We start from the raw sequence: 27,927 nt of genomic DNA on the forward strand, positions 1-27,927 counted from the left end.
GTTCGCCTGGTTGTACTTGCAGTTGCTTCCAAGCTTCGTTGCCCGCCCTGGCGTCCATCTTCCGACCGCAGGCGTCGTCGTCGCGCTCACAAGCGCAACAATATCCTAACCGCAACAGCAACCGCGACGGTCCCAATGGTTACCAGCAGGGGCTAAGGCCCGTCGCTTCATCCGATGACAGGCGCATCCAGCGACGTGTTTCACGAACGGATATGGATTTTGAGCAGGCTCTGCAGAATGAAGGGACATTTGTTCTGAAGGAAGGGCTGGATATGAGTGCATTGGGGGTCGTCGATAGCCCAGTCCAATCGCCCGCGAACAAGAGTTATTCCACGATCAAAGCACCGACAACACCAAGCTTTTCGCGGGGCGCTGCTCCTTCAACCCCAGTCGTCGTTCCGCCAACACCGTCACCCATCCAACAAGGCCCTTCCTCGTCGGTGTCGGCTGCCTCCTCTGTATCCAACATGAACTCGAGCAACAAACTCCAGGCTTCATCACCCTCCTCGTCGTCTTCGCAAGAATTGTTTTACGATGCCGAGGACGGGGAACGACAGATCAACCGGAGGTCCCTTTATCGTTCGCCTGGCACGTCAAGCAGTCCTGACCTGGCCACTTTGCTACGGAAAGCAAAGGAGAGGGGAGAGCCCGTCAATATACCACATCACCTGAAGAAAGACAAGCGCCGGGAATCACCACCGCCTCTTCCTGAGAGGGAAGGCCGTCCAAGGTCCTCGACAACGACAAGCCCCTCGTCGACGCCTTCGTCCCCTGCGACGCTGAAGAAGAACAAGGGTGAATTCGACAGTAGCACTAGAGGGTTCTCGAAGGACAAGGAACAGGGAACCAAGGTGCGTTTGAATGTATGTCCAGCAGTAGCCCATGATTTATGAGCTGAAAAATGACCACCATCCGTATTCTAGTCCAAGTCCTCAGTGAGGAACTTTTTCGGCAAGATGCTTGGCCAGTCTAGCGTTAGAGAACGATCAGTAAGACTATCCAATTATTCCTGCCAGTTACAGCCATTCATCATCATGAATATTGCCAGAAAACCGATGCCACTGCCAACAGCACTTCCATCTACCCGAGCCACCCCTCCGTTTTCGACGCTTTTCCACCTCCCGTCCCTCCCATTCCCTCAGAGCACAGGCTACCCTCAACGTCGCCCATCGCAGACGTGTTTAGTTCAGCCAACAGGCCCCATCTCGATACAAGCAAGCCACTTCCCGTTATCACCGCAGAGCAACGGCTCATGCAAACTAATGACGATTCAGACGATAGGTCTATGGTTTTCGTTGAGAAATCATCCATCCCTCCACCGCTCCCTAGCAAAACCGACAAACCCGACCCGCCCGTATCCCCTGTTAGCGCCAGCACGATTAAGCGACGTAGCCTGAGCGTTGGCCAAGTGGACTTCAAATCTGTACCAACGTCGCCTGTCCCCCAGTCGAAACCTCAACCACCACCACCGCAGCCTGCCGAGCCGAACCGGCCAAGCACTCGTGGTTCAGACGATTCCGCCTTGCATGGAATCCTGGACGAATTTAGAGGCCAACTCTCCCAACTCGACCCCATTCAAGGTTCGCTGGACCTTCACGATCCTTCTACTCCAGCTCGTCAGATTGCTTACCGACAAAAACAAGGTCGGACATCAGTGTCATCAGGGTCTAGCTACCAAAGCGAGGTTCGGCTAGGACCAAGGATTGACACTGCGCCTGCCAGCTCGGGCTCGTCTCTTGCTAGCAAGCCTTCCAGCCCAGAAATTGCTGACGTTTTCTCTTCACCTGCTCCCCAATCCATAGTCATTCCACCACGAAGCTCCTCGTTACAGACTAGATCTCCCTTGGGATCTGGAGGGCCGCCTAACTCGCGGCTGAACAACTCGAGATTGGGCGTTTCGCAGTTCAGATCCCAAAGCGGACCCGTCAATATGCTTTCCCCACAGAGAGATGCGAACCGGTTACGGGTCCTTCACCGCTCCACCGCATCCAGCTCAGAACCGTCTCTCCTTCCAGAGCACGATACACGTATGAGTATGTTGCTTCTTTACTTCTTTAATTTCATTTCATGAAACCAGTACTGATCAGCGATCTCTATCCCGCAGTTGCTTCTGCTCGTCGAACATCTCATCAGGACTTGTCTCTCAAAGTTTCCGGAGACTTGTCCTCGTCGCGTTATGGTGCAGCAACCCTCTCGCCCGGCGGAGACGAAACCGTGGATCTGGACACTCGCGGGAAGGAACTTGCTGCGCGATGCCAGAATGAAAACGATGACTTCCTACCTAAAGAGAAGATTGCGGAATGGTTGGGCGGAACGTGAGCATTACTCCTGCCGAAATGGGTTTTTCGCTGAACATACCAACAGTGGCCGAATCAACAAGGTTACACTCCACTACTACATGGATCACTTTGACTTTACGGGCCTACGTTTGGACCTTGCCTTCAGGTATGTGACATCTTGAAGGTCCCAGTTCTGATTGCTGACTGGGTGGTGAAAGGCGACTTTGCGCCAAGCTCTATTTGAAGGGTGAAACGCAACAAGTCGACCGAATCTTGGAGGCATTCAGTCGAAGATACTGGGAATGCAACCCTGGCGGAATTTATGGCAGTGCCAGTGAGTTGCGGCCTACCGATCCCATTGGTCGCCACTGATATATTTTCGTAGATATTGTACACGCCGTCGCTTACTCCCTTCTGCTTCTCAACACCGATCTTCATGTCGCTGAATTATCAACACGAATGTCGCGGAATCAATTCGTCCGAAACACCATAACGGCCATCCAGACCCAGACCAATCCCAGTGCGGCTCCTACACCTTCTCAATCCGAAACCTACGACGATTGCAGCCTGCCAACCGCAAGCAGCGAAGACAGCGAAGTCCTCACACGCACCAAGCGGAGTGATAGTATCACTAGCTGGGATAGCGTATCTCATGAAGTTCCCACCACCCCTGTCAACGGATCGACTGCTGTCTTGCCGAATGGCAGTACACCCTCCTTCCACATCACCAACGGACATGAGACAGGCGCCTCAGGTCCATCCTATGGTCGCTCTTGGGAAATCGAAATGGAAAGCTTGCTCAAGGTTTGTGGTCAACATTAATGAAACCCTCAAGGTGGCGCTTTAACCATCCTGTTGCTACTCTAGGAAATGTATAATGCGATCAAGAATCAACAGATTCTTCAACCCTTGGGCTCTGTTGGGCGGACGTCTATGTCTTCATTGAGCCCAGGAGGAGGTATTATGAGAAATCGGAGTCTGCGTGCGGGCCAGCCTGATCGTTTGACCACCCTCAAACGAGGGAGCATACGCGGAATATCTTCGATCCTCAGTCCACAATCGGGTGCGAGTCCATATAGCAGCAATAGCAGCATTGATGGCCGTGTGAGTCCCTCCCCCAGTTTCGCTGCATCTACCCATGAGGTAAGGTCGCCGTTTCAAATCCTCGAGATAACGCATTGAAATTTCACATTGCAGGCGATGTACGGTTCAAGCTCGTCATTTTTGAATCCTACACTCGGATTTGCCTCCAACCTGTCACATACAATCATAAAAGAAGCACAGGAAGACGATGACCGAAGTATCCGAAGCGACGATACCACCTCAACGTCCATCAGTATCTCTGACGAAGAATTGGCGCTGCTCGGCGCTCCGTGGGCCAAAGAAGGCATGCTCTGTCGCAAGCAATACTGGGAGTCTGCAGGCAAGCGGGCGAAGGACAAAAATTGGCTCGACGTCTTTGTGGTCATCCAACGAGGGGAACTCAATATGTTTGTTTTTGGTGAAAATTCAGGAGAGGGATCCGGTGCTCTTGGCGGCGGTAACTGGCTTGTGGGTTGTTGTTTATTCCCTTTTCGCACTGCTTGCTGACGAGATAGTAGAACAACGCCCAACCGGTCGGAACTGTGCATCTGGCGCATTCTCTCGCGCATCCATTACCCCCACCTGGATATAATAGGCAGCGGCCACATTGCATGGTGTTGACCCTATCGAATGGCGGTGTCTATTTCTTCCAGGCGGGCACTGAAGAACTAGTCAACGAATGGGTCTCGACCTGCAATTATTGGGCCGCTCGCACCAGTAAGGAACCGTTGGCTGGAGGCGTCTCCAATATGGAATACGGATGGAGTCGCGTGGTAGATCTCAACGGCCAACGCACCTCACTCTCTCAATCTGAATCGCAACATACCCTGGCCGATACCTCGGATGGATTGAGCGTCAAGAGCGGAAAGAGTGGACATAGCAAGTTCAAGTGGCGAGGTGATGGACCTCGGGCTTCCCCTTCGGCGTGGTCAGAGAAGATATTCATCAACGATTGGAAACCGCCGATGCCTCCTTCCGTGGCGAGTGTTCACGATGAAGAGACCCAGTTGGAAGCGTTGCGAAAGCATGTTAATTCGATGAAGAAAGATCTCGAACTTCACAACGAATTACGAGAAGCTATGTCAGCATTGGTGAGTTTGTCTCGATTGTTCCATTTTCTTGTGATTGGGTCTGATGCCGTTTGAAGTATCAACCCCGCACGGCGAATGCTATGAAGGCGCAGAGCAACTGGGAGAAGAAATCGCAATATCTGTTGACTGAGATCGTTAAGTACGACTCGTACATCGACTCACTCCAGTCCGCGATGACTTTGAGGCTCAAGAAACGAGGCGAGAAAGGTATGGGTGACCTTTGGTTCTCAGTCGACCATGTCTTGACGTAACACGAACAGCCTTGGAACGCGCACTCAACGGTGCACAACCCCATGATGAACGGCCACGAAGGTCTAGCCAGAAGTACCGACACGAAGACACGATTGACGAAGAGGTTGAGCCTTTGACCCCTGGACCACGACAAACCTTCTCCTCTACGACACCCACCCCATCCGACTAAAGACTCCAAGACCGCCTAACTCAAGGTGGCCATTTGTCCAGGACTTACCAGATACTAACCCTTCCACGAACCAGTGATTAACTATTCTAGATCTCCGCTGTAATGGTCATGTTTGAGCGTCAGATAACATTTTGAGGGCGCGTTGTACATCACAGTTGTCTCTGAAGCTTTGATTCCCGTTTCAAAAGGCATTGTTTTTCTATTCCATACTTGTTACTTATCAATTTCATGACTGCCAACTAGTACCCGTTTCCGTTATCTTGATTTCTTTGTTAACATGTTACAGACTGTTTTACTGTTTGCGAATGACCACATACCCCGTCCTATTCTGACTGCAGCCCAGATACAATCACCTAGGGAAGGGAGAGGATGAGAAATAGGCTCGTAACTTACGAAAGGCTAGCAGGTTACGCGGTTACAGGTATTGAATGGAGAGGACACATGATCCATGGTCAGTATGTAAAGAGAGAGGTAAATGACCAAAGGTTCCGGTGGTCCGCAAGCCTTTAGGGTAGGTTTGAATAGAAGCGGTGTTTCTTGGCTAGAAAGGAGAAATCAAAGCCAAATTGCGGTAATTCCAAACGTAAAGCATAAAGGGGCCGCCTTTGGCTTCTGCTTGGAGTATACTCGCAAGAAAATCGGGTCTCGTGGCCTGTTGGCGTAGGTATGATATTCATCGCCTACTGCATAAGAGGAAGGTTCACACTTCGCGACGGCGAAGTTTCAAAGGGTTAACGGATAGACAAGCTTATTGTCGCGAAGAGCGTACACTAAACCAAACCAAAGACCAGTGATGCGGAGCAGGTAAGAACGGCGAGCGAGATAAGAGCGATGAGCGACGAATGCTGATGAATGCTGAAGCGATGTATTGACGAAGAGGTCAAGCTGAGGAAATACAGAGGGATCTACCTAGCTTATATACCTATTCTACAATCTACATAGCCGCGATGAGTCAAGATGACGAACAGATGGTGAAATACAAAAGAACAATAAGGAGACTCACAAGGCTGCGCGAAGGCTGCGCGAAGGCTGCGCGAAGAATAAAGAAGATAATAACAGAGTAACGAGGCAGTGCAAGAATGGAGAGAACAATAAGACGTAGGGCGAAGGGGCATAACGAGGCAGTGTTCCATGGGAGAAAGTGTCCGTGTCGAGAATAAGAGCAAAAATGAGAATAAAGAAAAGGTGATAAGGGCGATGAAAACGATAAGATAAGATAAGGAAAAATAGGGGCTCGTACTTGCTGTTCACGACACTTATCTACCAGCCTGTCGCTCATTTTATAGAACCGCGGTCGTCACATTCAACTTCGATTTTATTTCGTGCACCTAACGGGTCGTGGACGGCCCTTGTTCGTGATATAATTTTATCAAATGGGCGTGACCGTGAAATAAAGGCGTGTCCACTCCCACCGAGTTATGTAGGCAACCTGAAGTACATACTGGAATCGAATAACGACCCGTCTGCGATGTGGAACATCGCAGGGAGAGACTTCTTCTCTCTTTTTCGGGAACAGTGGATCTTGTACTGTGAATGCCGCTTCCGATACTCACCCAAAGATAGCAGGGACTGGAACAATCTATTGAAATGGTGTTCTCGGGACTGGCTTGTGATGATGATGGCCCTATTCATTAGAATCGATATTTCAACCCACGACAAGACTTCTGCGGCATGCGCATTCGCAAACTCCGGGGAGTAACGAAGAAAGAGCGGTGACTTCACACATATGGTTGCTGCTACGGCACGGGACGAATGTTGGTGTACAGAATGCATCAGATCTAAGGAGTCCTGACCCAGAAACATGCCGTTGCCTTCGAGGCTGGCTGTCCAATCTGGCGCTTGGCATTGCTTCTGTCAGGCGGTGAATCCGAGATCCCTCTTGAGAAGCATTGTCAAATAATGTGAAATTGACGGACATCTCTACCTTGCCTTTTTCAGTTGATGGAAGATAGTAAAGTCGGGGGTGGGGGGCGCGTCAATTTGGCCCCTGTCTCCTTGTTCACTTGGCGCCCGTGGCGCCAATCTGGATGCCCTGTAATAGGTTCCGTTCGCTCCACACGGTGGATTCAAGGCAAAGGCGATGTGAGCACCGAGTTTTGGAATTATACAAGCACACAGTAATCACACTCTCGCCTCAATTGCTTAGGCTGAAAACACATGAAATATCTGCTCCCTAAATATTGGGGGAACTTTAAGATGCTGTGGGGCGCGTTGTCCAGGAATAGAAGGTGTGTCACACGCTACGAGCACGCGCTGGCCGGAAGCAATAACTTTGAAGCCTGCCGCTGTAGACTGTGGCACACATTTCTGGCGCCCTGCCAACGAACGCTGAGAGTTGCTCACCGACGACCACCATGGCACCACCACCGCAGGGCGAAGATTTTATGTTACTGCATAGAATCATTAGATTCCTTGCATATCTTTCGTCACACTCGTTCTTCCACGAAATCCGTGTTATTGGGGAGGAGAATGTCCCAAAGGACGGCCCAATCATCGTGTACGTTCATACTCGAGAGAAGTGTACATTGAAGATGGCCGAATTGACGTTGGATTCAGGACTGCAACTCACCATAACATGATGCTTGACCCAGTTATTCTCTGTCAGTATCCCGAGCCCTGCAATCAGGGGTTGAATACTGAATTGCCGATGTTTAGCTGTAACATTCCCTCACAAACGCAAGCTGAACTACTGGAGTAAAGGTGAGTTATCAACAGTCCCCTGCTTGCTAGTCTGCGTGCTGAACCGCTCGCAGCTCAGCTGTTCAAGAACCCAGCCGTCGCTTGGATACTCTATTCGTCTGGCAACATCCCCGTGGACCGTAAATCCAAGGATAGGCAACGACTTTTCGATGGTACCTTCAAGGCCTTGGCGAAGGGGAACGCAGTTGCCCTGTTCCCTGAAGGAACCAGCTATACGGAACCTCGCATCATGCAGGTCAAGGACGGAGCGGCCTGGGCTGCTTTGGAATACTACAAGTACAAGGAGGCGCACCCGGAGCTGGCGGATCAACCAGACGTCAAGATTGTGCCCGCGGCCATCGTCTACACCAACAAGTCAAAGTACCGCAGTAGCGTAAGTCAATGGACAAGCCTTGTATGTAACTGGAATTTACAGGCCCTTGCAGGTCGTTGTTGAGTATGTCACCTCACTTGGATAGGGTGGGACGAAGATGTGACCTCATTAACTTCGAACAGGTATGGGAAGCCCATCTCAGCGGCCGATTTCAAGGAGCAGTTCCTCTCTACCGAAGAGAATGCTCCGCGAAGCGCAGTCAAGTGTCTCACCCGGACATTGGAATCGGAACTTGTGGAATCAACTATCAATGCGCCCGATTGGTATGTTTTCCCAATGCACCAGCTGGACCTTGCAGCTGAACCCATGGCAGGGACACTCTTTACGCGGCTAGAATGGCTAAAGATTTGCTGTGGGAAGGAGACCGTTCCGTCGGACTGGATAATTTCGTCCCCGTTTCCCAAACGTATGCTTCAAGTCCTCTTCGATCCGATCCATGCTCATGCTCCGTCTGAAGCCTCGTCGATCTGTTCTCCAACCCCGATATCGTTCCCAACTTCAACTCGGTGCGACGGCACTTGTTGACCTATTACTCTCTCCTTCAATCTTCTCATCTCACAAACGGCGTACTCTCTTCTTTGCCACTACCACGTTCACTCGACCCCAACACTCCAACCACGACACCTGGCCGCCTCTTTACGTTGTTGATCTTAGTTCGGGATTCGATTACTGCTTTGATCGGCCTTCCCTTCTTCTTCCTCCCCCTCATTGTCCATCTCCCCGTTTACATGATGGGAAGAATGGGAGCGAGGTTGGTGGAAGACGAAGAGGAGACTCAAGCGCAAAATAAGGTCGCTTTGGGCTTGATCACTTCGCTTCTTCTGTACCCGGCAGTATTCTTTTTCCTCTGGGCACTATTCTGGTATACGCCCATTGGTGCCATCCTCGCCGGGTCGTTGGTCTATCTTTTCGCTTTCTATCACACTAAGATGATCGATGGTGAGTATTTTGAACTCCACTCACCACGGATTGTAACTCATGGTTGGTCTCGATTCAGGCAATTATGAACGGTCAGTAGGCGTTTCGGACTCTGTATTGGTGAACAGCTTTGAACTTTCTCTTCAGGGCGAAACGATTTGTCGCAGCGTGGCGTGTGCTTGTTGGCGTTTGGACCCCGAAACGATTCGACCTTTCCATGGGTGCTCTGTCTCAGTTCATGACACCCAAGACTCCTCCACCCAATCCCTGGATTGACAAGGCACGGGTTTCTCCCAAGAATGAGGAGTCAAAGGAAGGAGCTCTTGAAAGGTCCACCTCCTTAACTGATCTGAAACTGCAGCAAGAACCCCCGGTGAAGAGTCGATCGGCTCGCAGGCCTCCTTCACGCCGGCTTGTCCGACATGTGTTGCGAGCGCGTGTTGAGGCTATCAATGCCCTCGCCAGTATGTTTGATCAGCTGGAAAACCATTCGGACAAGAGAGTGAAGTCCTCCCTCCACCTCGCAAAACTATATGGAGAGACGGTTTCGCCGGCGCAATCGCACTCAGACTCAAAGGGAATCGACGGTATTCCAGACCCCGAACAGGTACAGGGCTACCGTTCTGTAAAGGAAATAATTCGTTTCCTCAAGGAAAGGGGGGCCAATATCCCCACCCTCAGGCACGGTCGCTTTGAGGAGCAGTGGGCGGCCGCCACCAGCAGTGATGCTGAGGGGTATTCTACGACGGAGGAGAAGTAGGACGATTAGTTTTCTGTACTCTTTCCCGGGCTCTGGATTTTGCTTTGACTAGCAACTGTCGGGGGATTCCCTTGAACGAATCACCTCTTAATATGACCTCAATATCCCTTATCTGTCGCCAGTATTTATAGACCGCTTTTTGCCTCAGTATCTGAGCTTGGTATATGGGGGAAGATTCTGCTAATTTGGTATAGATGCAGCGATGTGCTGTCAAGGTACAAACGACTTTTGCCTGCAATGGATGGTCTGTTGGGAGCGATATCTGATGCAAGTGCGTATGTCAAGATTTCTTGGCTCATTTGCCATTCATTTATTTTAGTTCCGTATCCCCTTCTAACTAGGATTGAACAACGTGAACCCCATCGAGCCAGCTGTCGGTATCAATGTGTACTCGTGGTGGCAACTGAGGTCATTTCAGTGCATGCTGGGGGTAGAGAATAACGGGTCGAAATAACAAGTTCTGGGCCTATTGAGGAGGATGAAGATGCTGTAAAAAGGAGGAGGATAGCTGATTGTGTCAGGAAATTAAATCTCATTGATTGACATGGTTTGGCAGAGAGGAGGAATCAAAAACGCTCAGCATGTGAGAAAGGAAGCGAAAAAGTCAGGAACTCGATGTATAATTTCGGTCGGTCGCTGTAGGTCCATCAGTTCTCAGGCCCTCTTCTCTTTCGAGTCCACCAATGAGCCTATCTTCGCCCCTTGTCTAGCAACTCCCACCATCGTCCATCCACTAATGTACCCCGGCCACAACGACGACAGCGCCTATGGCCACTACTGGTCTGGAGGTGACTCAGCCCCTGGCGAGAGTCTTTTTGCGACCACAATGAGGGACATGGAAAAACAGTTCTTCGATACCTTTCCGGCAGCTCGAATGGCGCTCCTGGCCAACAATTGGGACATGACCCAGGAGCCTGCCTGTCCGGCAGATTCATATCCTTATATTCATGAAACTGCTGCTTCGGAGAGCGAGTACCCCAGCTCGTTGAACAACGAGGGGTTGCACATTCCGTCCCTTCCCATCACATACGACTCCTACACCCACATGCGGGTCGACGATTCGAATAACGGGTCGCTGCAGGCGTCGTCTCCATCCTCCTTTGCGAATGGGCGACCACAGAATCCAACACCCTCCCTGGGCAACTCAAGTTTGGATACAGCTGCCTTCCAGATGTCAGAAACCTCCGCGGTAAGTGATTAATGGGCTGGGTCTTTCTGAATTGTTCATAATGCAGTGCCATGACCTTCAGGCTGGGTCAACCTTGAGCTACTCTGACCGGGGGCACGTTCCATCGCAAGACGTCCCCATCGTCCCGTCTCAAGATTATCCACCTCCCTCCGAAGCCGCGTTCTCGCCTTACTCTGACCAGACGCCCGGTCATTCTCGGCAGACTAATGGCCGATACCTAGAGCCTGCAATGGGCTCGTTGGAACAGCCGATGAGCGCTTCGGGCTCGCGGTACCCACAAGGCCCCCAGCCACTACAATCTCAGCATATAGTCCCTAATCCCAACCTTCCCGTGCAACAGATTGTTATTGTGGACCGCCCACCGATGCCTTCGACCTATTCCCCGTCCTATACCCTGCAACCCGACGCCTATTCCCCACCACCACCTACTTCCTACGATACGAAACCCGCTTACAACGCAACACATCAAACCCAATATACCGGGTCACCCGGTTCGTATAGTCACCATGCTTCGCGTGACGATTCCAACGTAGTACCCCCGAGCTGGTCCCCACCATCCACAGTGGTCAAACCTGAATCGTCTCCGTCACCCATGGGCCAACCAGCCCCGATTGAATCTGAGGAAACAGCGTCCACCACGCCCAGCAACACTGGCACGAAGTCTAAACCGGCCAAAAAGAACGGGGACAAGAAGCCCCCTCTTGCCTGCTTGTTTTGCCGAGGAAGAAAGATCGCCTGTGGTGCACCCGTGCCAGGCGGAGATGAGAATACGTGCAAGTAAGTAACCCTGTCCATCGTTGAGATGATTGAGCGCTGACAGGTGGTGGACACTCGTGCAATTCTACGTTTTATTTTTCCTTCTAGTCAATGTCACCGCCGGTCGTTGAAGTGTGAATTCCCTTCTGAAAGCCGGCGTGGTATGAGGAAGAAGCGTTCTATTTCAACCCTCGGGGAGAGCGAGGCGAAACCGACCTCTTCGAAGGCTGCACGCACGAAACGTTAATTATAAAGCTCGTTAGTCTTTCCCTTTTCTCCTAGTCCCTTCGTCTTCTCTGTGCTTCTGCCGATTTCCCTCTTTTTTGTACCGAACGACTCTGGGTAAGTATTCTTCTCGGCTTCTCCCATTTCCTTCCCTTTCCTTATTCTTGATCCTTCCTTTTTGGTATTCAATTGTCTTGCTATCGTTTACGCTGTCGCTATGTTCTCGCTTTGTTATGTCGTTTTGCTGTCGTTATTCCTCTTGGGCTCTTCATCGACTACTCAAACATTATCCATACCAACACTTCGTCAACCTCTTTCACTCGTCCTTTCGGACGTTCAGCTACTGTACAGTCCTAATGCCTGCCTTACGCCACCTACATGTACCTGCCATTTACCTCCGTCTGCGGGCTCCTCTGCCACACAGGCCTTAAGCAAATGTTACTGGCTGCCATGGACAAAATACGAAATTCAATTTCCGGTCGTCAAATAATATACACTGAAAGAAAACAGCTGATACAGTATATGTACAATGAATAAGGTGCAGAAAGCATTTCCCAAAGCGAAACGATGTAGAGAAGTGATCAAATATGCAGGTAAACGGGTCTATGGTAAGTCTGAGATGGAAAGGTATATCGAAAGTCAAAAGATAGCCATGCTGCAGAGCGACAGTCATAATCAAAAATGTCTGCAATCAGGTGGGAGCACTATCCATTAATCGTAATCTGAGTCGTCGTCGGCGGCGGACCTAAGACGAGGACGCTTGTTCGCTTTTCCGTTCGAGGAAGACGACCCAGCCCTGTTGCCAGAAGACCCTGAAGCATCCGATTCTTCCTGGAGAGGTGTCAGATTGCCACGAACACGCTTGTTACGCTTAGTCTGATCCCTGGGGGACCTGGTGGCCTGTGCAATCATCTCGGGAGATGGTTCTGGTACGGGTCGACCTTCTTCGGCAGCTTGGGACAGGACGTGGCTTCGCCTTTGGAGAGGAGCTCCGCGGGACCCTTCACGCCTGGGAGCAGAGGGTTGGATTTGGAGCCCGATAAAATCATGGCTGACGCCAGCGCTCGGGGAGGTTACATCAGGGGAAGAAGAGACCCCGGCGAGAAGGTATTGGTCTTGCGATTGGTGCACGGGAATGTATGACTGCAGCCACGGATGGTCCAGAGCTTGCGTCAATGACATGCGGACCGAAGGATCCTCCTGCAAAAGGGAACGAATGAAATGGATGCCTGGCCGTGGTGTGAAAAAGGTTTCCAATTAGATTACCGTTGAAAAGGGCCGAAAACATGCAGGGATGGACATACATTCGGCTGAAGGGTTTTGAGCTTCCAAAACGGACCAGTCAATGCGACGCTCGGCTATCCGAGTGCGAATATCTCGCTGCGTCTCGTCCTCGATGAACGGACTCGCGTTGGTTAGCATTGAGAACACGATGACGCCAACGCTCCAACTATCGACTAGATTGTCGTAGCCCTCTTGATTAACCTGCTTGACGACCTCGGGAGCGAGATAGCTTGGCGTGCCGCACATAGTCTGTAGTGATACCAAAAAGCGGTCAATGAATTGAAGCTAAGATGCCGGCGGTGACGCCAACGCGATACTCTGGCGACTTACGCGAAGCATCGTCAAACTATCAACGATCTTGGCCAAGCCGAAGTCGGCAACCTTGACCACAGGAGGGTTCGACTTGGTCAGAAGGACATTCTATAGGGCAAGCGTTCAGCGGAGATGGCATCGGATGGTCACAGAGGGTCCTCACCTCTGGCTTCAAGTCACGGTGGGCGATGCCTTGTTGGTGGATGTACTAAAAGTACCTGTGTCAACTGGTTTATCTCGGGATGCGCCGACAAACTTACCGATAGTGCGGAGCAGATTTGGTGTGTGATATGCTTTGCGTCCACCTCACCTACAAACAAAACCTGTCAATGAATCCGATTCAAAGCGACCGCCCATCGGAGACACTCACTAAGGCCCCCACGATTAAGAATGTATTCTAGCAGGTCGCCACCCTCTACAAGTTCCAAAACAAGGTCTAGGGAAACGAAGGGTCAGTTAAAAGGAACGGGGATTGAGAACAGTTGAACGCACTGATATCACTACTGCCCTCTTCCATAAAGACCTCCTTGAGTTCACAGATGTTCCTATGCTTCAATTTCTCCATAATGCTTATCTCCCGAGCGATTGCCGAGTTTCTAATGTCCCCAGCGTGGGCGGCCCGCTTGTCCTTGATCATCTTCACCGCATACCACACCCCAGTTTTCCGGTTAACAGCCTTCATAACAGTGGCAAACGAACCCTTGCCGAGCTCTGTGCTGACATCGTAGTAAGCATAAAGGCCTGTCGTAGGAGGACCGTTGGCGGCGTGGCGGTAAATGAAACCTGCGTTGCAACGATGAGCATGCGGGAGAGAATCGATCGGTTAATTGCTTTCAACGTACGGTAGTCTTCATGAGGGTTGTTGGGTTGAGGTGAGGGGGTACCGAACGCAATCTCGTTACCGTCCCGCAAAATACGAGAGTTGTTTTTGCCAATCTTTGAACCGTTGATCTGTTGGCCGCCTTAGAATGCGAAAATGGTCAAGGAGGTGCGATAAGCGCTCACAAAGGTACCATTACTGGACAGGTCTAAAACGACCACCGAGCCGTTGCTGTCGCTGCCGTTCCAAGTTATGGTACAATGCTTGTTACCTAAAGACACAAGGGCTAAGTAAATGGCACCTTGACTGGTTGAATGACATGATACTCACTAACTTTGAAACCCGGAAAGATGATCCTGTTGCAAGTCGTGTTGCGCCCAATGGTGTAAGAAGGTTCCGCTCTCCAAAAGTCGATTCGAATGAGCTTGTCGTTCACTGGTTGAAGATAGCCCCAAAGGTGCGCGTCAACGGCCTGACCGGGCGACTGTGACTGTGACTGGGAGGCCTCTTGGGTTGATTGTGTCTGCTGTTCTTCCTCCCCGTCGTAAGCTTCATGGTGCATGGGCTCATTGAATTCGTCGTCCATAATCGCGGGCGCAGTGACGGTTGCTGTTCGATGAAAATGAAGATGAAAGGCGGGTAAAAATGTTTGTAGGTAGAGGAATGGGTTTAAAAGGCAGCGGACTGTACAGACGCGTTGAACTTTTAAAGGGCCGACACACGCGTTTTTTGATGGCCCTTTGCCATTGACAGTGACACTCGCGATACACAGCCTAGCGTGTCCAAGCAACCGTGTTTCTGTAAACATTGTACGTGAAGACTTGTCTTTATTCACGTTTAACAAGGCTAATGGTTACCCTTTGCTTTTCTTTATCGTCTCTAGGACACAATGCCAAAGCCGAAAATTGCGATTCTTGACGGTGGCCTTGTGAGTCAGATGGCCAGGTCCCGTTCCGTGACATGATTCATGTCGTGACTCCAATGCCTGAAGGGCACGCATCTGGAAAATATCATAGGAGATGAGGTCTCGAAAGGACCCCTGTGGTCGACACAAGCTGTCATAAGCCATCCGTTGAGCGTTTTGAAAACCCACAGAAATTTCATCAATGCAGGCGCGACGATCATCGAAACCGCTACGTATGTCCTGTTTCTCCGGAAGCTTAAAAGCTCGCTCTGAACTTAGTTCACAGGTATCAAGCTTCCCTCCCTGGCCTGATCAAGTCTGGTCTACAGGAGTACGAAGCTCGAGAACTTATGTGGAAGGCAGTCTCTTTGGCCAAAGAAGCCGCGGCTGATTCCGATGCATCCATCGCACTTTCGTTGGGTCCATTTGGGGCAACCTTGCGGCCAACACAAGAATTCGAAGGATTCTACCCTCCCCCCTACGGACCAAAAGCTTATCATCCAGAAGGTCCCAACACGCAGGCATTTGATTCAAATGAAGCGGAGGCCCGTGCAATCGGTGCTCTTGCTCAGTTTCACCTTGACCGTCTCCTCGTGTTCAGTCAAAACTCTGCAGTGTGGGACTCTATCCAATACCTCGCGTTCGAAACTCTGCTTCTGCCGCGAGAAGTCATTGCAATTCGCAAAGCCGTCGGCCTTCTCAGAACACACCTATTCAAAGAACACCGCTCATTTGACAAATCGTGGTGGATCAGCTTCGTCGTTCCCTCAGATGCTACCAACCCCTCGGTCCTCCCCTTGGTTTCTTCCGCTCTGTGTGAAGGCCACGACCTTCCGTCTGCCATCGGGATCAACTGCACCTCTTTCGGCACACTTCTGCCACGAACATTGGAACTATGTCGATTGGTTCCAAGGTTCCGTCCGTTGTCGCAACTAGGCCTCGTGCTTTACCCAAACGGAGGGACTTATGACACGACCAATCAGCGTTGGCTTCCGGATCCCGTTGACGCTGACCGCCAATGGGGACTGGCACTTAGAGATGTCCTTACGGGAGTCCTCTCGGAGACCGGGGCGGAAGGATGGAGGGAGCTGATAGCAGGAGGTTGTTGTCGAACAGGACCCTCGCACATCAGCCAATTTGCAGAACTTCTTCGCGAATTCCAGGAATGATGACCTCATTGCTGCGGTTATCTACCCAAAGGGAACTGGGTTGTGGGTCCATCGATTTCATTTTGAGTCCATTTCTCGATTACGAACAGAGGAAAATCAATACACTATTCTTTGGAATCTCGAGCTGCGGGAGCGTCGAACTTCGTGGGTGGCTCATATTTACTGAGTTAGTGGCCTGGCGATGTTCCATGAACAGATGGAATGGCATTGTGAGATTGTGAGCGCACCTTGTCTTGCCTTCCTCTCTTGCCTCCATTGTCTGGGCAAGAGAGCAAGTCCTGCACCATAGGCAACTGGTAACAGCTAGGATGCACCGTAAGCCCTCGCCTCAAGGAAAGAACAAAATGACACCTACGACAACCCAGACATGCCACACAATGTTGACACCATTGGCGGCCGGCCTCCCAGTGCTTTCAGGCCATTCTTGTCTATATCCCGTCCTCACTTGCCATAGCGCTAGAGCAATGATAGCGATACCCAAGACAGCATGTAGGTAGTTCTGTGGCGGCCGGCCGGGGCGATTCTTGGGCTTAACAAAGTGAATAAATGCACCGAGGGAGACCTGCACAATGTAGAGCACCAATAACGCAATGCCCAGACGCTAGATGATACAGATTGATTGGTATCAGTGGGGCGGGTACGAGATAGCCTTGCAAGATGTCGGTAGGGCTCACTTTGTGGGTAGAGTTGACATGAGTTCCACCTGAGTTGGCGACACCGACGATTCCAAGGATGACGCCAATGACGACGGCGAGTCCACCTGAAATTCAATTCAACAGTGATGAGAAAGAGCATACCTCAAACCGAATTCACTCACCAAGGATGAATTGGATAATCCAATGGAACTTGAACCATCCACTGGCGAATGTGCGTAGATATCGGGGAATCAATGCTCCGATTGGCAAAATTACGAGGAAACCGACGGTTGCGACAACCGCGTGAGCTAGGAGGGTCTTTTGGTTTCCCGTTAATGGGACGCTTTCGCCCGCATCGTCGCTACTGCCTCCATTCGTGCCGCCCCCAGTGGTCCTTGTTAAGTCCAAAGTAATCGTGCCTTGAGACGTATGTTGCACCAGGCGGGCGTCAACGTCAGAAGAAGATGGTTGGACGGGAGAGAAGGCCCAGATGAGGGATTGCTGGGTATCGCCATTGGCCTGACGAGAACAGGAACGCGGGTTCGTCAATTCAAGAAACCAAAAAGGTAAAACAAGCGGAAGTCATGAAACCCACAGGAATATCGAACACATAACGTTGATTGTTGCCAGAAGCCTATTCATGGTTCCGCAGCACACAGAAAATTGAAGAGTACGGTCATCAGTTCCCGAAGTCCAACCTGCGAGAAACGGACAAGGCCTTACCACTGACAAAGAGTTTTGCAGGGTCGCGACTCGTGGAGGGGCGGCCACCACATCGGGCTCAACCTGGCGAGCGGCTTGTCTTTGTGACAAGGTTATCGATCCATCTGAATTGGCCCATAGAATGACCATTGGGGATCGCACCATCTGGCGACCAAATCCACTGAATGCCGTGATTTAGTTCTAATTGACGGTCGAATGAATCATCAGCGTACATAGCCATCCAACCAACTTCGGGACGCTGGCTTGTCAACGTGTCTGTTGCATGAAAGACAACGAAGGCGTCCAAGTTAGTGGGATGTATAACAAGAGACTTGACGACACGAACATCGAACGGTGTCCCCATTCACTTCTGCAGCAATGCACATAGTCTAGAATGAAGGAAACTTCAGTCAAAGGACCTTCTCTGTCAACAAGGACAACGTACGGAAACACATCTTGAATCTCCTCGGAGGCTTGAAGAGGTTTCGTTGCCTCCGCCGGAACCTCCGCCACGACTTGGACCGCTCCCAGGTGGAAAGTCCATGTCGTCGGAGTCCCCACCTCCATGTCCACCACCTGGAGGGCGCCTAGGATAGAGCGATCCCTAGCCACAAGTGACAAGAAGGCCAGACAGTCAGCGGGGCGGTCAGCTCGGAGAGGATGGAGAACCCACTGTCGCTAAAACAGAAGTAACAGAGAGCAGAGCAAGCGCTAGAGAACCGATGCACTTCATCCTCGAAGCAGAAGGGTGAGGGCCCGGGGTTGGTATACGTTGTAGTGGAAACGAGGGGTGCCATAAACCCAAAGGTATTTAACTGCCAACAGTGATTAGCGCCATGACCTAAGAAATGGCCTTGGATCTTGTTCGAAAGATAGTGATTATGGCAACGGGCCAACGGCAATCTCAAAGGGGAGTTGAACGGCATGTGCAAACTCGAACCAATGGCACGTTTAGTGTTTGTTCGCTCGGCGTTTCACTGCCTCGCCCAAAGCGCTCGGAGGAAAGTTGTCTTTTCGAGAGACGGGCTTCTCACAAGAGATGAAAAAAAGCTATAATAAGGTTCAGCATTCAGGTCATAACGATAGCTTTGTTGGCTTGGTGAACTCGTTTTAGTGGCGATATTTACCTTTGATAACAATACACGTGGCTATGAATAGACACTTGCAGCCACTTTGTTGTCGAGTTTTCAAATACCAAGAGATGTTCGGGGCCTTTGCGCTGCTTCTAATAACTTCACACTTGCAACCCCGCTCAAGGGCACGGACGTCTAAGTCCACACAGTACTGAGTACACTGCAAATCAAAGCAAATCAGTGAGGTCTGCAGGTAGATAACGGGTCAAGCTTTTACCCGATTGAAGGCCACTTCTATGGCAGGTCTTGGAGCGGGCCTTTCACCCCGCTTTCTATCCCGAGCAAAGACTTCCCCTTCTTAGTACCGAGCTCGACACACAGCCTACCTTTACAAAAGGAGAGTGAGCAATCGCACAGCCCTCATCCCCCGGTGGGTACTCCGGATCCCACTCCATGGCCACGGTATTCAGTGCTGTAAAGTCCGCAGTCGAGGATACGACAAAAAAAAGGCTTACTCGCATCCACTTCTTGAACGGACTGCTCTGCCCGCTACGCAGGACTTCCTAAGACTGAATATAGCACAAGTATATTCGTAAAATTAGCCTCTATATCACACAACCCAAAGCCAAGATCGATACCAAAGAAATAATAGTCGTGACATCGACATATGTACTGGTATGGTCACCTCTACCCCGTGTCGTCATCTCTTTTTTCTCCTGCGCTGTCTGGACTCAGATGTCGATCCAGATGATTCTGACAGAGGCGAGGAAGAAAAAGTAGCATCCATGCCTTGCAAGCGAGCCAAAAGGGAATTGGATGAACCGCCGCCAGATTTTGGGGGTTGAGGGGAAATAGAACTGCTGGGATTGCTTGTCGCGTCTGACTTGGAAGCAGCACCTTTGATCGACAAGCCTTGAGGTTGCGGTGCGGAGGCCATGAAGGGTTCTGGCGTATTAGACTGTAAACGGTTTAGTAGTGACTTTTTGGCAGGAGGTTCGCATAAATCGCCGATGCTCTTGCGCTTCTTTGAAGACAATGCTGAAGTCGGCCTGCTTTCACCGTAGCTAGGTCGACTAGGTCCCGCAGAACTAGAGGGTCGAGAGTGTGGTATTTGTAGAGCTGCTCTGCGGGGCCCCGTTTGAGCAGCTGCAAGTATAGGAGCAGGGGCTACAATCTCAGGAGTTCTTGTTTTCGGAGGAGGCGCTATCCCCTTCACGGCATCCGAAGGCATGAGGAACTAGTCGAAGTGAGAGTCCATTTGAGCCAACAGAGAAAAGAATTATGCGAACCAGAAGCAGCTTTTGCAATTCCCGCTTGTTTTCGTCTCCAGCTGGGATTGCCTCCATCACCATGAAACGCAGCTTCTCCAATGCGGTTCTCAGGATGGGCGTAATGTTCCACTGTTGACTTTTCTGTCGCTATCGGAAAGACTTGAGTACAATCACCAGGAATGAGCATGGATACTGACGTATAGACAGTTCCGGAGCAACGTAATGCAGGTGGAACTATATTTCCTAGTACTAATGTAAGTGAGCATAGTCTGAATAGCGCGTCAGCAAGGCTTTTGAGAGAGGGTGACAAAGTTTACCTCAAGTAAGAACGGTGTAGCATCGACAATCTTCCATTGGTGTTGAAGCACATCCTGGTCGCCAGACGCATTTTGATGACAGAACGAGAGCAGTTCAGCAAGACTAAGGACAATCCACGGTCGTTCGTCGCGCGACAGCTGCTGCAGAAACACTCGCCCTGTGAGAGAATTACAGTAGAGCTGGAGAAGCGATAGTGGTGGAGACACTCGGTGAACGATGACCAGATCTTGCGCTAGTTTGAGAAGAGGCTTGGCAGTCGACAACGAAGGTTTCCCAGCACTGCGAAGCTCGAGCAAGGCTCTTTCGAGTAAGGCGTCAACCAAGGGCTTGCCACGATCTGAAGGCGACTGGAAGATAGGAAGCTTTAGCACAAGATCTTTCACGATGCGTTCTATTGTCGGTATTTCCAACTTCGGCACGACCTGCAGGGCCAACAGTAAGTCCTAACACTGTTTATACATATAGGGAAACTCACCTCACGGAAGCTTCGCAAAATGACCTCCTCTAAATCGTCACCTTGGTTGGTGCCATCGCTCTCAATCAGGCTCCCCATATCTTCCTGCAGAAAATTGCAAACAAGCTTCCGCAGTCGTTCCCTGATCGCTTTCTCTTCCTCGTCCAACCCCTCTTCCACTGTGGATAGCTGATCGCACAAAACCCCTAGTGTAACTTCCGGGCCCATCTTCACATGATTCACGAGCGCCTTCTTCACAACGACTACTTCCTCTGGCTCATCTAAATGGAATCAATGTTGACAAATGAATTCCGTTTCGTAAAATGGAAGGTAGGGACGAGGAAGGGGCTAGACGTCCACGAAATTTGATCACGACTGGTGTTGAGAGGAACACACTCACCACTTTGCAACAGTTGCAACAAAACATCTGCGTTCCGTTTCAGCAATCTATTGTCAAGCCGAGATATTTCAGAGATGGCTTTGTATCCTTCAATTCGGACCTAGATTGGAGTAAGAAGGTGTAAATGAGAAAGAAGAATGGGTCAGTTAATTTCAACCGGAGAAACCACGGTGTCCGGACTGACTTGAGAAGACTGGTCTTCGCAGAGGTCGTATATCGCGTTGATAGCTTGTTCTCCCTGCTCTGGGTCGTCTGAAAAGTAAATGGGTATGTTCTGTGCAGCGAGGATCTTCAATTCCGGATGGGGAGATTGGGACAGGACCATGAGTCTTTGCAGGGTGTTTCGACGCTGTTCGCAAGGCACATCTCAGTCACGACCCTGCCACGCAGAAAGAACTTGGCTGCTACGCACCAGGGCACCATTATTCCCCGCCTTATCGAGGTTTTTCGTCCTCCTGATCAGCCCTGTGTTGGCGATAAAACGTGTTGAGCAAGGCAGGACCCGGAGCACCCGAGATTCAACATACCCAGAGTTGCCTGCCTCTGGACTTCCACATCACGCTGTTTCTGCATGTTGCGCGTTGTGGCCTTCACCCGGTATCGCTCAATGCGTCGTTTGCTGTGGGCGTTGGCAAGCAGGAGTACAGGGGAGGTGATGGAAGGCTTTAAACGTCGTTTTTATTGCTTCGCGCCATGGCGGTTGCAGGAACACTATTCTGGGATCCCATCACCTCGCGGGAGGGACTCGGTCCGCATGCCTTCCATTTTTGGAGAAGTCCCTATTTCAAGTTTCAACCAAGTCCATCTCCACGAAAAAAAAAGGTCTATTTGCTACACGAATGTGGATGATACAGTGTTTTAGGCATTCTGTTATATACTAATTTAAGCCTTGACGAAGAGGTCAGTGAACTTGTCAACGGGGAGCTTGGCGAGCTCTTCAGGGTTGGTGACAAGGTCCAAGATCCTAAAAAAAGATCAGTTAGTTTCCATTGACCAGGGAAAGGCAGAGTGGACACGTACTCCTTCTGATGTGCAGCATCGAAGTGCTCAGCAATGTGCCTCTCGAACTTGGCCATGAGGAGAGGGGTGCCCTCGGCACGTCGGCGCTTGTGACCAACGGGGTACTCGATCTCAACCTCGTCGAGGACAGTGCCGTCGTTCAACTCGACCAACAAGGCGTTACCGATGGAGCGCTTCTCGGGGTCGTGATACTCAGTGCTGAACTTGGGCTCCTCGACACAGTAGATCTTGGCACGGAGGGCGTCGATACGGGGATCGGCAGCGGCAGCGTCGGTGCTTAAGGACGATTAGGATCACGATAAGCTTCCAGCAAAACGGAGACGTACTAGCTCTCAGAGGTGAGTTCACCGAAGATCAAGGGGTAGGCGACCATGTAGTTGATAGCGTGGCTAAAGGAGAGACGGTCAGCGGGCAGCATAACACACTAGCCACATATACATACTCTCGGTCGGCGAAGTTGTCGAGAGGACCCTGCTTGTCAATAATACGGATAGCGGCCTCCTGGGTGCGGATGCGGACGCTCTTGATGTCGTCGGAGGTCTTGCCCATTTCCTTGAGCTTGTTGTGGATGATGTAGGCGGCCTCGACAGCGGTCTGGGCGTGGAACTCGGCCGGGAAGGAGATCTTGAACAGGACGTTCTCCATGATGTACGAGCCGTAGGGCCGTTGGAATTGGAAGGGCTTGCCCTGATAAGAGTTCAGTAAAGTGTGTTTCAATATACGTAGAATCTGCGTACCTTGAAGACAACATCGTAGAAGCCCCAGGTCTTGGCAGTCAAGACAGAGGGGAGACCCTTCTCACCCTTCTTGACGAGGAGGGCGAGGTTGACGGCGCGCGAGCAAGCATCACCAGCAGCCCAGGATTTGCGAGGGACAGTGTTGGGAGCATGTCGGTAGGTTCGGAGGGCCTGTCCATCAACCCATGCCTGGGAGATGGCGTCGATGGTCTGGTCACGGTTGAGGCCAAGGAGCTTGGAGACGACGGCAGTCGAAGCGATCTTGACGAGAACGACGTGATCAATGCCAACTCGGTTGAAGGAGTTGAGCAAAGCGAGGCCACCCTGGATTTCGTGGGCCTTGATCATAGCCTCCAGGATGTCCCGGACGGTCAAGGACTGGCCTTGACGGGCGAGGTGGTCAGCCACGGCAAGGATGGCTCCGAGGTTGTCCGAAGGGTGGCCCCCTATAAAATCGCTGTTAGCCATCCTTTCCCCACGTAGATTTCCTGGTCAACTCACATTCAGCAGCCAACCAGCAGTCGTTGAAGTCGAGCCAACGGATGGCAGTTCCAATGTTGAAAGCGCCTCGGATAGGGTCGAGTTGATAATTGGTACCGGGGACACGGGTGCCTGTGGAGAGTGTTGGATCAGAATGCGGGGAAATCAGGTGCTAGATGGACATACCGTTGGGGACGACGGTGCCCTCGACGACGGGACCAAGAAGCTTGGTGCACTCTGGGAAGCGCAAAGCCTCGAGACCACAACCAATGGTGTCGATCAGGCAAAGCCTGGCTGTCTCGAAAGCGAGCTCTGAGTCGACTTTGTAGTTGTGGACATAGTCGGCAATGTCGACCAAAACCTGGTCAGGATCTGGTCGAACAGTGGATTCTCCGTGGTGGACAGACATGGTTCTGGCAAAGATGTGACGAGGAGAATTGGCAGCAATCGATAACCGGGTGGCCGGGACGGAAGAACGCTGAGTAGCGTTGATGGAGAACGAACGGGCGACTGGGGCTGCTGGTTGTGCGAGACGACGACGAGCGACCGCAGAATTAACGCGAACGACTCTGGACAACATTTTGTGTGGTCAAGGATACAGTGGCTGGTCCCTTCGAATTCTGGTCTGACCTTGAAGAGATCCTCAAAGTACGCCAGAAACTGGTGTTTGCAATCTCAATTTCACCTGCATCCTCCCTATTTATCGTGGCCAAGCTCCGGCCTTTGCCATCACGTGGCCGTGATGCTCCGGCTCATGTCACCCCCGGGATCAAATCAATCGTCATTCAAGTTAGGGTATCCTATCATACAAAACAGTCGTAACTAGTCGTGAACGTCGTAAAGCATGACACTCTCCTCAAGCCTCAACAGAAGGGACCGAGACGGCCGGTGTAACAATATCCAGCATTGACGATATTGGCCGGGATTCATAGGGGCTCTTGCTCCCATCATCATCTTTGACTTGCGCCAATGCTTGGGGGCGCTCAGTCGATGCGGGTGGATCAGGAAAGTCCCAAGGGCGTGGAACCTTTGGGGAATGTGTCAATGACATTTTCAGCATGTGGAAGAAATGGAAGGAAGTGTTCGACATACCAAGGCCGCCGGCATCAACCTGGAGTGCAGATGAGTATCCAGCATGGTCAAGCACAGTTCAAGTACCTACCAAGTTGCTGCACAGACAACACCTTTGCCCTTGTCTTGAGCCTTGATGGACGCGTATTCAATCTCAATGTATTGTGCGATATATCGAACCAAGGGCAAGATTTCTCTAATCCCATTGTGGACCAGAGCCATAGCCGACAAGAAGTTCACGACCGAAGCAGCTATTGATTGAGCAGTCTGAGAAAGATACTCAGCAAAACGAACTGATTTGCATGCTTGTGACTCACCGCCAAATATTCCAACGTGGGCGGAGGCATGAGCACTTCGAGGCCCCACCAGTCTGGATGTGTGTCAGCGTAGTTCTTTCAAGAACAGAACGAAACTTACAAGTTAAAACAGAGAAACGATCCGTTGGAGGATATACACCTGTGTTGCATATGCGTATTTCATGTGGATGTAAACGGATATGGTTGTTGTAAGTACGTACCTCTGTGATCAGGTTGGATCATGCGTCCAGTAGCACGACCCAGGGCCATAAGTTGAGGTGTAATTTGTTTCACCCCGTTGAGAACCGTCTCAGGTGTCGGGACTGCGCCTGCCAGTAAGCCCTTCCCATCCCCCGGTTGGCCAAGTCCAAGATCTGGAGCCTGAAGCAAATCCACAACCTGCAAATCGTTCAGGACCTCTGCAAGCTTTTCCACCGGAGCCGTGGTCAGGGAGGCTGTCGAAAATGACGGCAGTTGATATAACGCCCCTCCGTTCTCCGACTTCAACTTCGCAAAGTGAAGGCAGTCCTCCTCTGCGTCCGTGTGCGCCAGACAGACAGCATGGATAGGCGCTTCGCTGGGTAGGTCAGCTTCACCGACAGGAAGGCGTCGAAGTTCCGCGATAACTTTGTTACCCGTCTTGGGCCGCGAAAGTTGCGACTTGATCTTGTCGAGGCGAGCTTTAGCGACCACTGGGGTGACTGCCGGGATAGCTGTGCTTGCTTCTCCTACGATGAGGGACTGGAGCCGTTGCGCGCTTTTCTTCGCTCGCCTGTCCGCTCTGGAGATACGCTCCTTGCGATGCTTTGACTCGACAGGCTTGGCCTCAGCGGGCGCCGAGGGAGCAGGAACGACTAATCCCTTGTCCACTTGGGGGACCACCCGCGTCAAGGAGATGGCCTGACGAAACGAAACTCGCTTCTTGGCTTTGGGCTTTGGGAAATCGGGGACGTCTTCAACAACCACAGTCGTTGTCTTGACCTCGGATTCGGTGGTTACAGAAACGACCGCATCTCCACTGTGGTGTTCCGCCGTTTCTCTCACTGTGGTCTCCGTCGAAACATTATCCTTCGACTGAGTCGCAGTCTGGGAGGTGGAAGAGTAATAAAAATAGGACAATAGGTTCATTTCCTAGCAATTCTGGTTAGAGAGAGGCGACATATTGTTGAGAATGGCGTATGGCACCTCCTAGGATAGAATTCGGAATAGTTTCGTGATGTTGTGGGGTAACTGAATGTAAAGAAGTGAGGGCCCTGAGGCTCGTTTAATGTCGTAAGTTGGTATCGATGTGTATACGACCCCTCCCAGGCTATTTCCTGTGTTTACGAGGCCAGTCCTAGCGATGCGACGAGGAACATGAGCTCAGCAGCGGCTGGAAAGAAGGTCGAGCTGGTCAAGCAGCACAACGCCAAGAGATCCAGAATGGAGGTCTGATCTGCTGAATAATGCGGTGATGGCATCTACATATCCCCGGGTGTGTGTCGAGGCTAAACCCAAACCGTTATTGACCCGCGTCTAAGCTCACAAGAAATTCTCGAAACTTGCGTGCTCACGAACTGAGTCATTGCATTCCGTTCTCCGACTCCCATCACACCAGCCCGAGCGCCTCCAATATCTTACAGGACCGCCTTGAAATGCCCTCATAGCATATCTTTACGGTCTTCACGATGTTGGCGTCTAGACATCCTTGGATCGAGAGGGCCACCAATTTGGCTGGCTTGTTGACTAGGTATACATGTATTGTGTCCGCTCATTAGATGCTCAGAACTGAACTATTGTTTTAGAATTGCCAATCCAGTCCTATTCGCTGTCATCATGGGTATGTTCCTTCGTTCATGTATGCACCGACGTCGACCCTGGCCCTGACACTCCGACCCCCTCCAGGTACCGGTGCCGTCAGTATACTCTTCGAGGTCTTCCCCTACGGACGAGGGTCTCGAGGCATGATGATTGTCAGCCTGGCATTCTTCTTTCTCAACCTGATACTCTGCTGCATATTCTTCTCCTTCTCCGTTGCGAAATACGTCGTATACCCCGACCGATGGTCTGCCCTCATCCGCAACCCCATCACAAGCCTGTACTTGGGGTGTTTTCCTATGGGGTTGACGACCCTGATCAACGTCGGTGTGGATGTAATTAACATCTACTTTGCATTCGGTGGTCGGACCTTCCTTTACACCCTCTGGGGGTTCTGGTGGGTCGTCGTGGCCATTTCAGTTGTTTGTTGCTGGGTGGGCGTACACATGATGTGAGTTGCATTATCCTCATCTCATAACGGCCCTGACGAGTCTTGTCAGGTTCATAAAGCAAAATCCCCCGTTCAACAAGATGACCGCTATGTGGCTCTTACCGGTGGTGACGCTAATTGTCGCGGCCTCGTCGGGCGGCGTCCTCGCTCAAGCACTGCAAACATACTCCCATTACCACGCTCTCCTTACAGTGGTCTTCTCTATCTTCATCGTCACCGTCGGTTTAACCCTGGCTTTCATGATCCTGACAATTTATCTCGCCAGACTAATCATCCACGGCCTTCCTCCCGGCGTCACCGTACTCTCCGTGTTCCTTCCACTCGGTCCTACAGGACAGTCAGGGTTTGCCTTTTATCTCATCGGGGCAAATTTCAGAACACTGGTACCTTACGAACACGCGGGAAAGTCCGTCCTCCTTTCATCCCCCATGGTCGGCGAATTCCTTTACACGATGTGCGTCTCTGCTGCCTTCCTCCTGTGGTCCCTAGCGACAATGTGGATGCTTTATGCGCTGCTCGCCCTTCACGCGACCGTGTTGAGAAATCCAGTTGGATTTAGGATGTCATTCTGGGGCCTTGTCTTCCCGAATGTTCGTGCTTCTTCTTTATCACATATGTCTTGGCGTTTATTGATGTCTACCAATTCAGGGTGTCTACGCCAATTTAACGATTGCCTTGAGTGTGGCGTTTGACTCGACAGGCCTACGGATATACGGTGCTGCCTACGCAATTGTCGTCATCTGTGTATGGCTTTCCATCGCAGTTCGATCCCTGATCGCTTTCAAGCGATTAGCAAACGAAGCGTGCCTCCCTGTAATGGAGAGCAAAGCGGCGATGAGTCCCGAGCAAAACATGAACGCCAGAAGACTTCAGGAAAACAGTTTTCACGGGCCCTATCATAACTCCTAGATCCGATTCACGCTCCCCAACGACTGGAT

General features: G+C 51.2%; 10 protein-coding genes across 10 annotated transcripts; 5 read left to right on the top strand and 5 right to left on the bottom strand.

Annotated features, from left to right (window-relative positions):
• Window positions 1-212: 212 nt before the first annotated feature.
• Window positions 213-4,874, top strand: CC1G_14146 (Sec7 domain GEF; the record flags this gene model as incomplete). The annotated part of the gene is made up of 12 exons (XM_002911567.1): window positions 213-851; window positions 924-989; window positions 1,049-2,033; window positions 2,105-2,315; window positions 2,365-2,445; window positions 2,498-2,613; window positions 2,665-3,083; window positions 3,147-3,422; window positions 3,477-3,830; window positions 3,881-4,453; window positions 4,510-4,660; window positions 4,714-4,874. 12 exons carry the CDS (start codon window positions 213-215, stop codon window positions 4,872-4,874), a joined length of 4,032 nt encoding a protein of 1,343 aa, XP_002911613.1.
• Window positions 4,875-7,228: 2,354 nt separating this feature from the next.
• On the top strand, window positions 7,229-9,625 carry CC1G_09317 (hypothetical protein; the record flags this gene model as incomplete). The annotated part of the gene is made up of 8 exons (XM_001830105.2): window positions 7,229-7,371; window positions 7,605-7,947; window positions 8,000-8,010; window positions 8,070-8,210; window positions 8,261-8,353; window positions 8,405-8,886; window positions 8,945-8,957; window positions 9,013-9,625. The coding sequence occupies 8 exons, from the start codon at window positions 7,229-7,231 to the stop codon at window positions 9,623-9,625; spliced, it is 1,839 nt and encodes a 612-aa protein (XP_001830157.2).
• A 736-nt stretch (window positions 9,626-10,361) lies between these two features.
• On the top strand, window positions 10,362-11,595 carry CC1G_09318 (hypothetical protein; the record flags this gene model as incomplete). The annotated part of the gene is made up of 2 exons (XM_001830106.2): window positions 10,362-10,814; window positions 10,876-11,595. 2 exons carry the CDS (start codon window positions 10,362-10,364, stop codon window positions 11,593-11,595), a joined length of 1,173 nt encoding a protein of 390 aa, XP_001830158.2.
• A 911-nt stretch (window positions 11,596-12,506) lies between these two features.
• CC1G_09319 (CAMK/RAD53 protein kinase) lies at window positions 12,507-14,865 on the bottom strand (the record flags this gene model as incomplete). Its single annotated transcript, XM_001830107.2, has 10 exons — window positions 14,542-14,865; window positions 14,397-14,482; window positions 14,234-14,342; window positions 13,884-14,174; window positions 13,762-13,827; window positions 13,652-13,701; window positions 13,555-13,599; window positions 13,410-13,499; window positions 13,100-13,328; window positions 12,507-13,024 (listed from the first exon to the last, which is right to left on the bottom strand). The coding sequence occupies exons 1-10, from the start codon at window positions 14,795-14,797 to the stop codon at window positions 12,507-12,509; spliced, it is 1,740 nt and encodes a 579-aa protein (XP_001830159.1). The 5' UTR covers window positions 14,798-14,865.
• Window positions 14,866-15,100: 235 nt separating this feature from the next.
• CC1G_09320 (homocysteine S-methyltransferase) lies at window positions 15,101-16,284 on the top strand (the record flags this gene model as incomplete). The annotated part of the gene is made up of 3 exons (XM_001830108.1): window positions 15,101-15,139; window positions 15,203-15,348; window positions 15,402-16,284. 3 exons carry the CDS (start codon window positions 15,101-15,103, stop codon window positions 16,282-16,284), a joined length of 1,068 nt encoding a protein of 355 aa, XP_001830160.1.
• Window positions 16,285-16,363: 79 nt separating this feature from the next.
• Window positions 16,364-18,354, bottom strand: CC1G_09321 (hypothetical protein; the record flags this gene model as incomplete). Its single annotated transcript, XM_001830109.2, has 10 exons — window positions 16,364-16,459; window positions 16,512-16,577; window positions 16,640-16,885; window positions 16,959-17,044; window positions 17,102-17,438; window positions 17,643-17,802; window positions 17,855-17,897; window positions 17,968-18,010; window positions 18,067-18,225; window positions 18,295-18,354. 10 exons carry the CDS (start codon window positions 18,352-18,354, stop codon window positions 16,364-16,366), a joined length of 1,296 nt encoding a protein of 431 aa, XP_001830161.2.
• Window positions 18,355-19,394: 1,040 nt separating this feature from the next.
• On the bottom strand, window positions 19,395-21,710 carry CC1G_09322 (hypothetical protein; the record flags this gene model as incomplete). The annotated part of the gene is made up of 9 exons (XM_001830110.2): window positions 19,395-19,931; window positions 19,984-20,112; window positions 20,163-20,234; window positions 20,283-20,705; window positions 20,759-21,018; window positions 21,138-21,237; window positions 21,322-21,486; window positions 21,550-21,602; window positions 21,665-21,710. 9 exons carry the CDS (start codon window positions 21,708-21,710, stop codon window positions 19,395-19,397), a joined length of 1,785 nt encoding a protein of 594 aa, XP_001830162.2.
• Window positions 21,711-21,945: 235 nt separating this feature from the next.
• Window positions 21,946-24,026, bottom strand: CC1G_09323 (2-methylcitrate dehydratase). The gene is made up of 7 exons (XM_001830111.2): window positions 23,561-24,026; window positions 23,396-23,506; window positions 22,895-23,340; window positions 22,600-22,844; window positions 22,484-22,546; window positions 22,158-22,433; window positions 21,946-22,101 (listed from the first exon to the last, which is right to left on the bottom strand). Exons 1-7 carry the CDS (start codon window positions 23,952-23,954, stop codon window positions 22,020-22,022), a joined length of 1,617 nt encoding a protein of 538 aa, XP_001830163.2. The 5' UTR covers window positions 23,955-24,026; the 3' UTR covers window positions 21,946-22,019.
• A 204-nt stretch (window positions 24,027-24,230) lies between these two features.
• CC1G_09324 (hypothetical protein) lies at window positions 24,231-25,869 on the bottom strand (the record flags this gene model as incomplete). The annotated part of the gene is made up of 6 exons (XM_001830112.1): window positions 24,231-24,401; window positions 24,467-24,485; window positions 24,537-24,712; window positions 24,763-24,815; window positions 24,863-24,901; window positions 24,963-25,869. The coding sequence occupies 6 exons, from the start codon at window positions 25,867-25,869 to the stop codon at window positions 24,231-24,233; spliced, it is 1,365 nt and encodes a 454-aa protein (XP_001830164.1).
• Window positions 25,870-26,408: 539 nt separating this feature from the next.
• On the top strand, window positions 26,409-27,898 carry CC1G_14147 (sulphite efflux pump protein; the record flags this gene model as incomplete). Its single annotated transcript, XM_002911568.1, has 5 exons — window positions 26,409-26,470; window positions 26,526-26,560; window positions 26,626-26,989; window positions 27,039-27,579; window positions 27,638-27,898. 5 exons carry the CDS (start codon window positions 26,409-26,411, stop codon window positions 27,896-27,898), a joined length of 1,263 nt encoding a protein of 420 aa, XP_002911614.1.
• Window positions 27,899-27,927: the final 29 nt, after the last annotated feature.

The sequence above is a fragment of the Coprinopsis cinerea genome (genome assembly GCF_000182895.1).
Source record: "Coprinopsis cinerea okayama7#130 chromosome 3 map unlocalized cont3.3, whole genome shotgun sequence".
Taxonomy (NCBI): Eukaryota; Fungi; Basidiomycota; class Agaricomycetes; order Agaricales; family Psathyrellaceae; genus Coprinopsis; species Coprinopsis cinerea.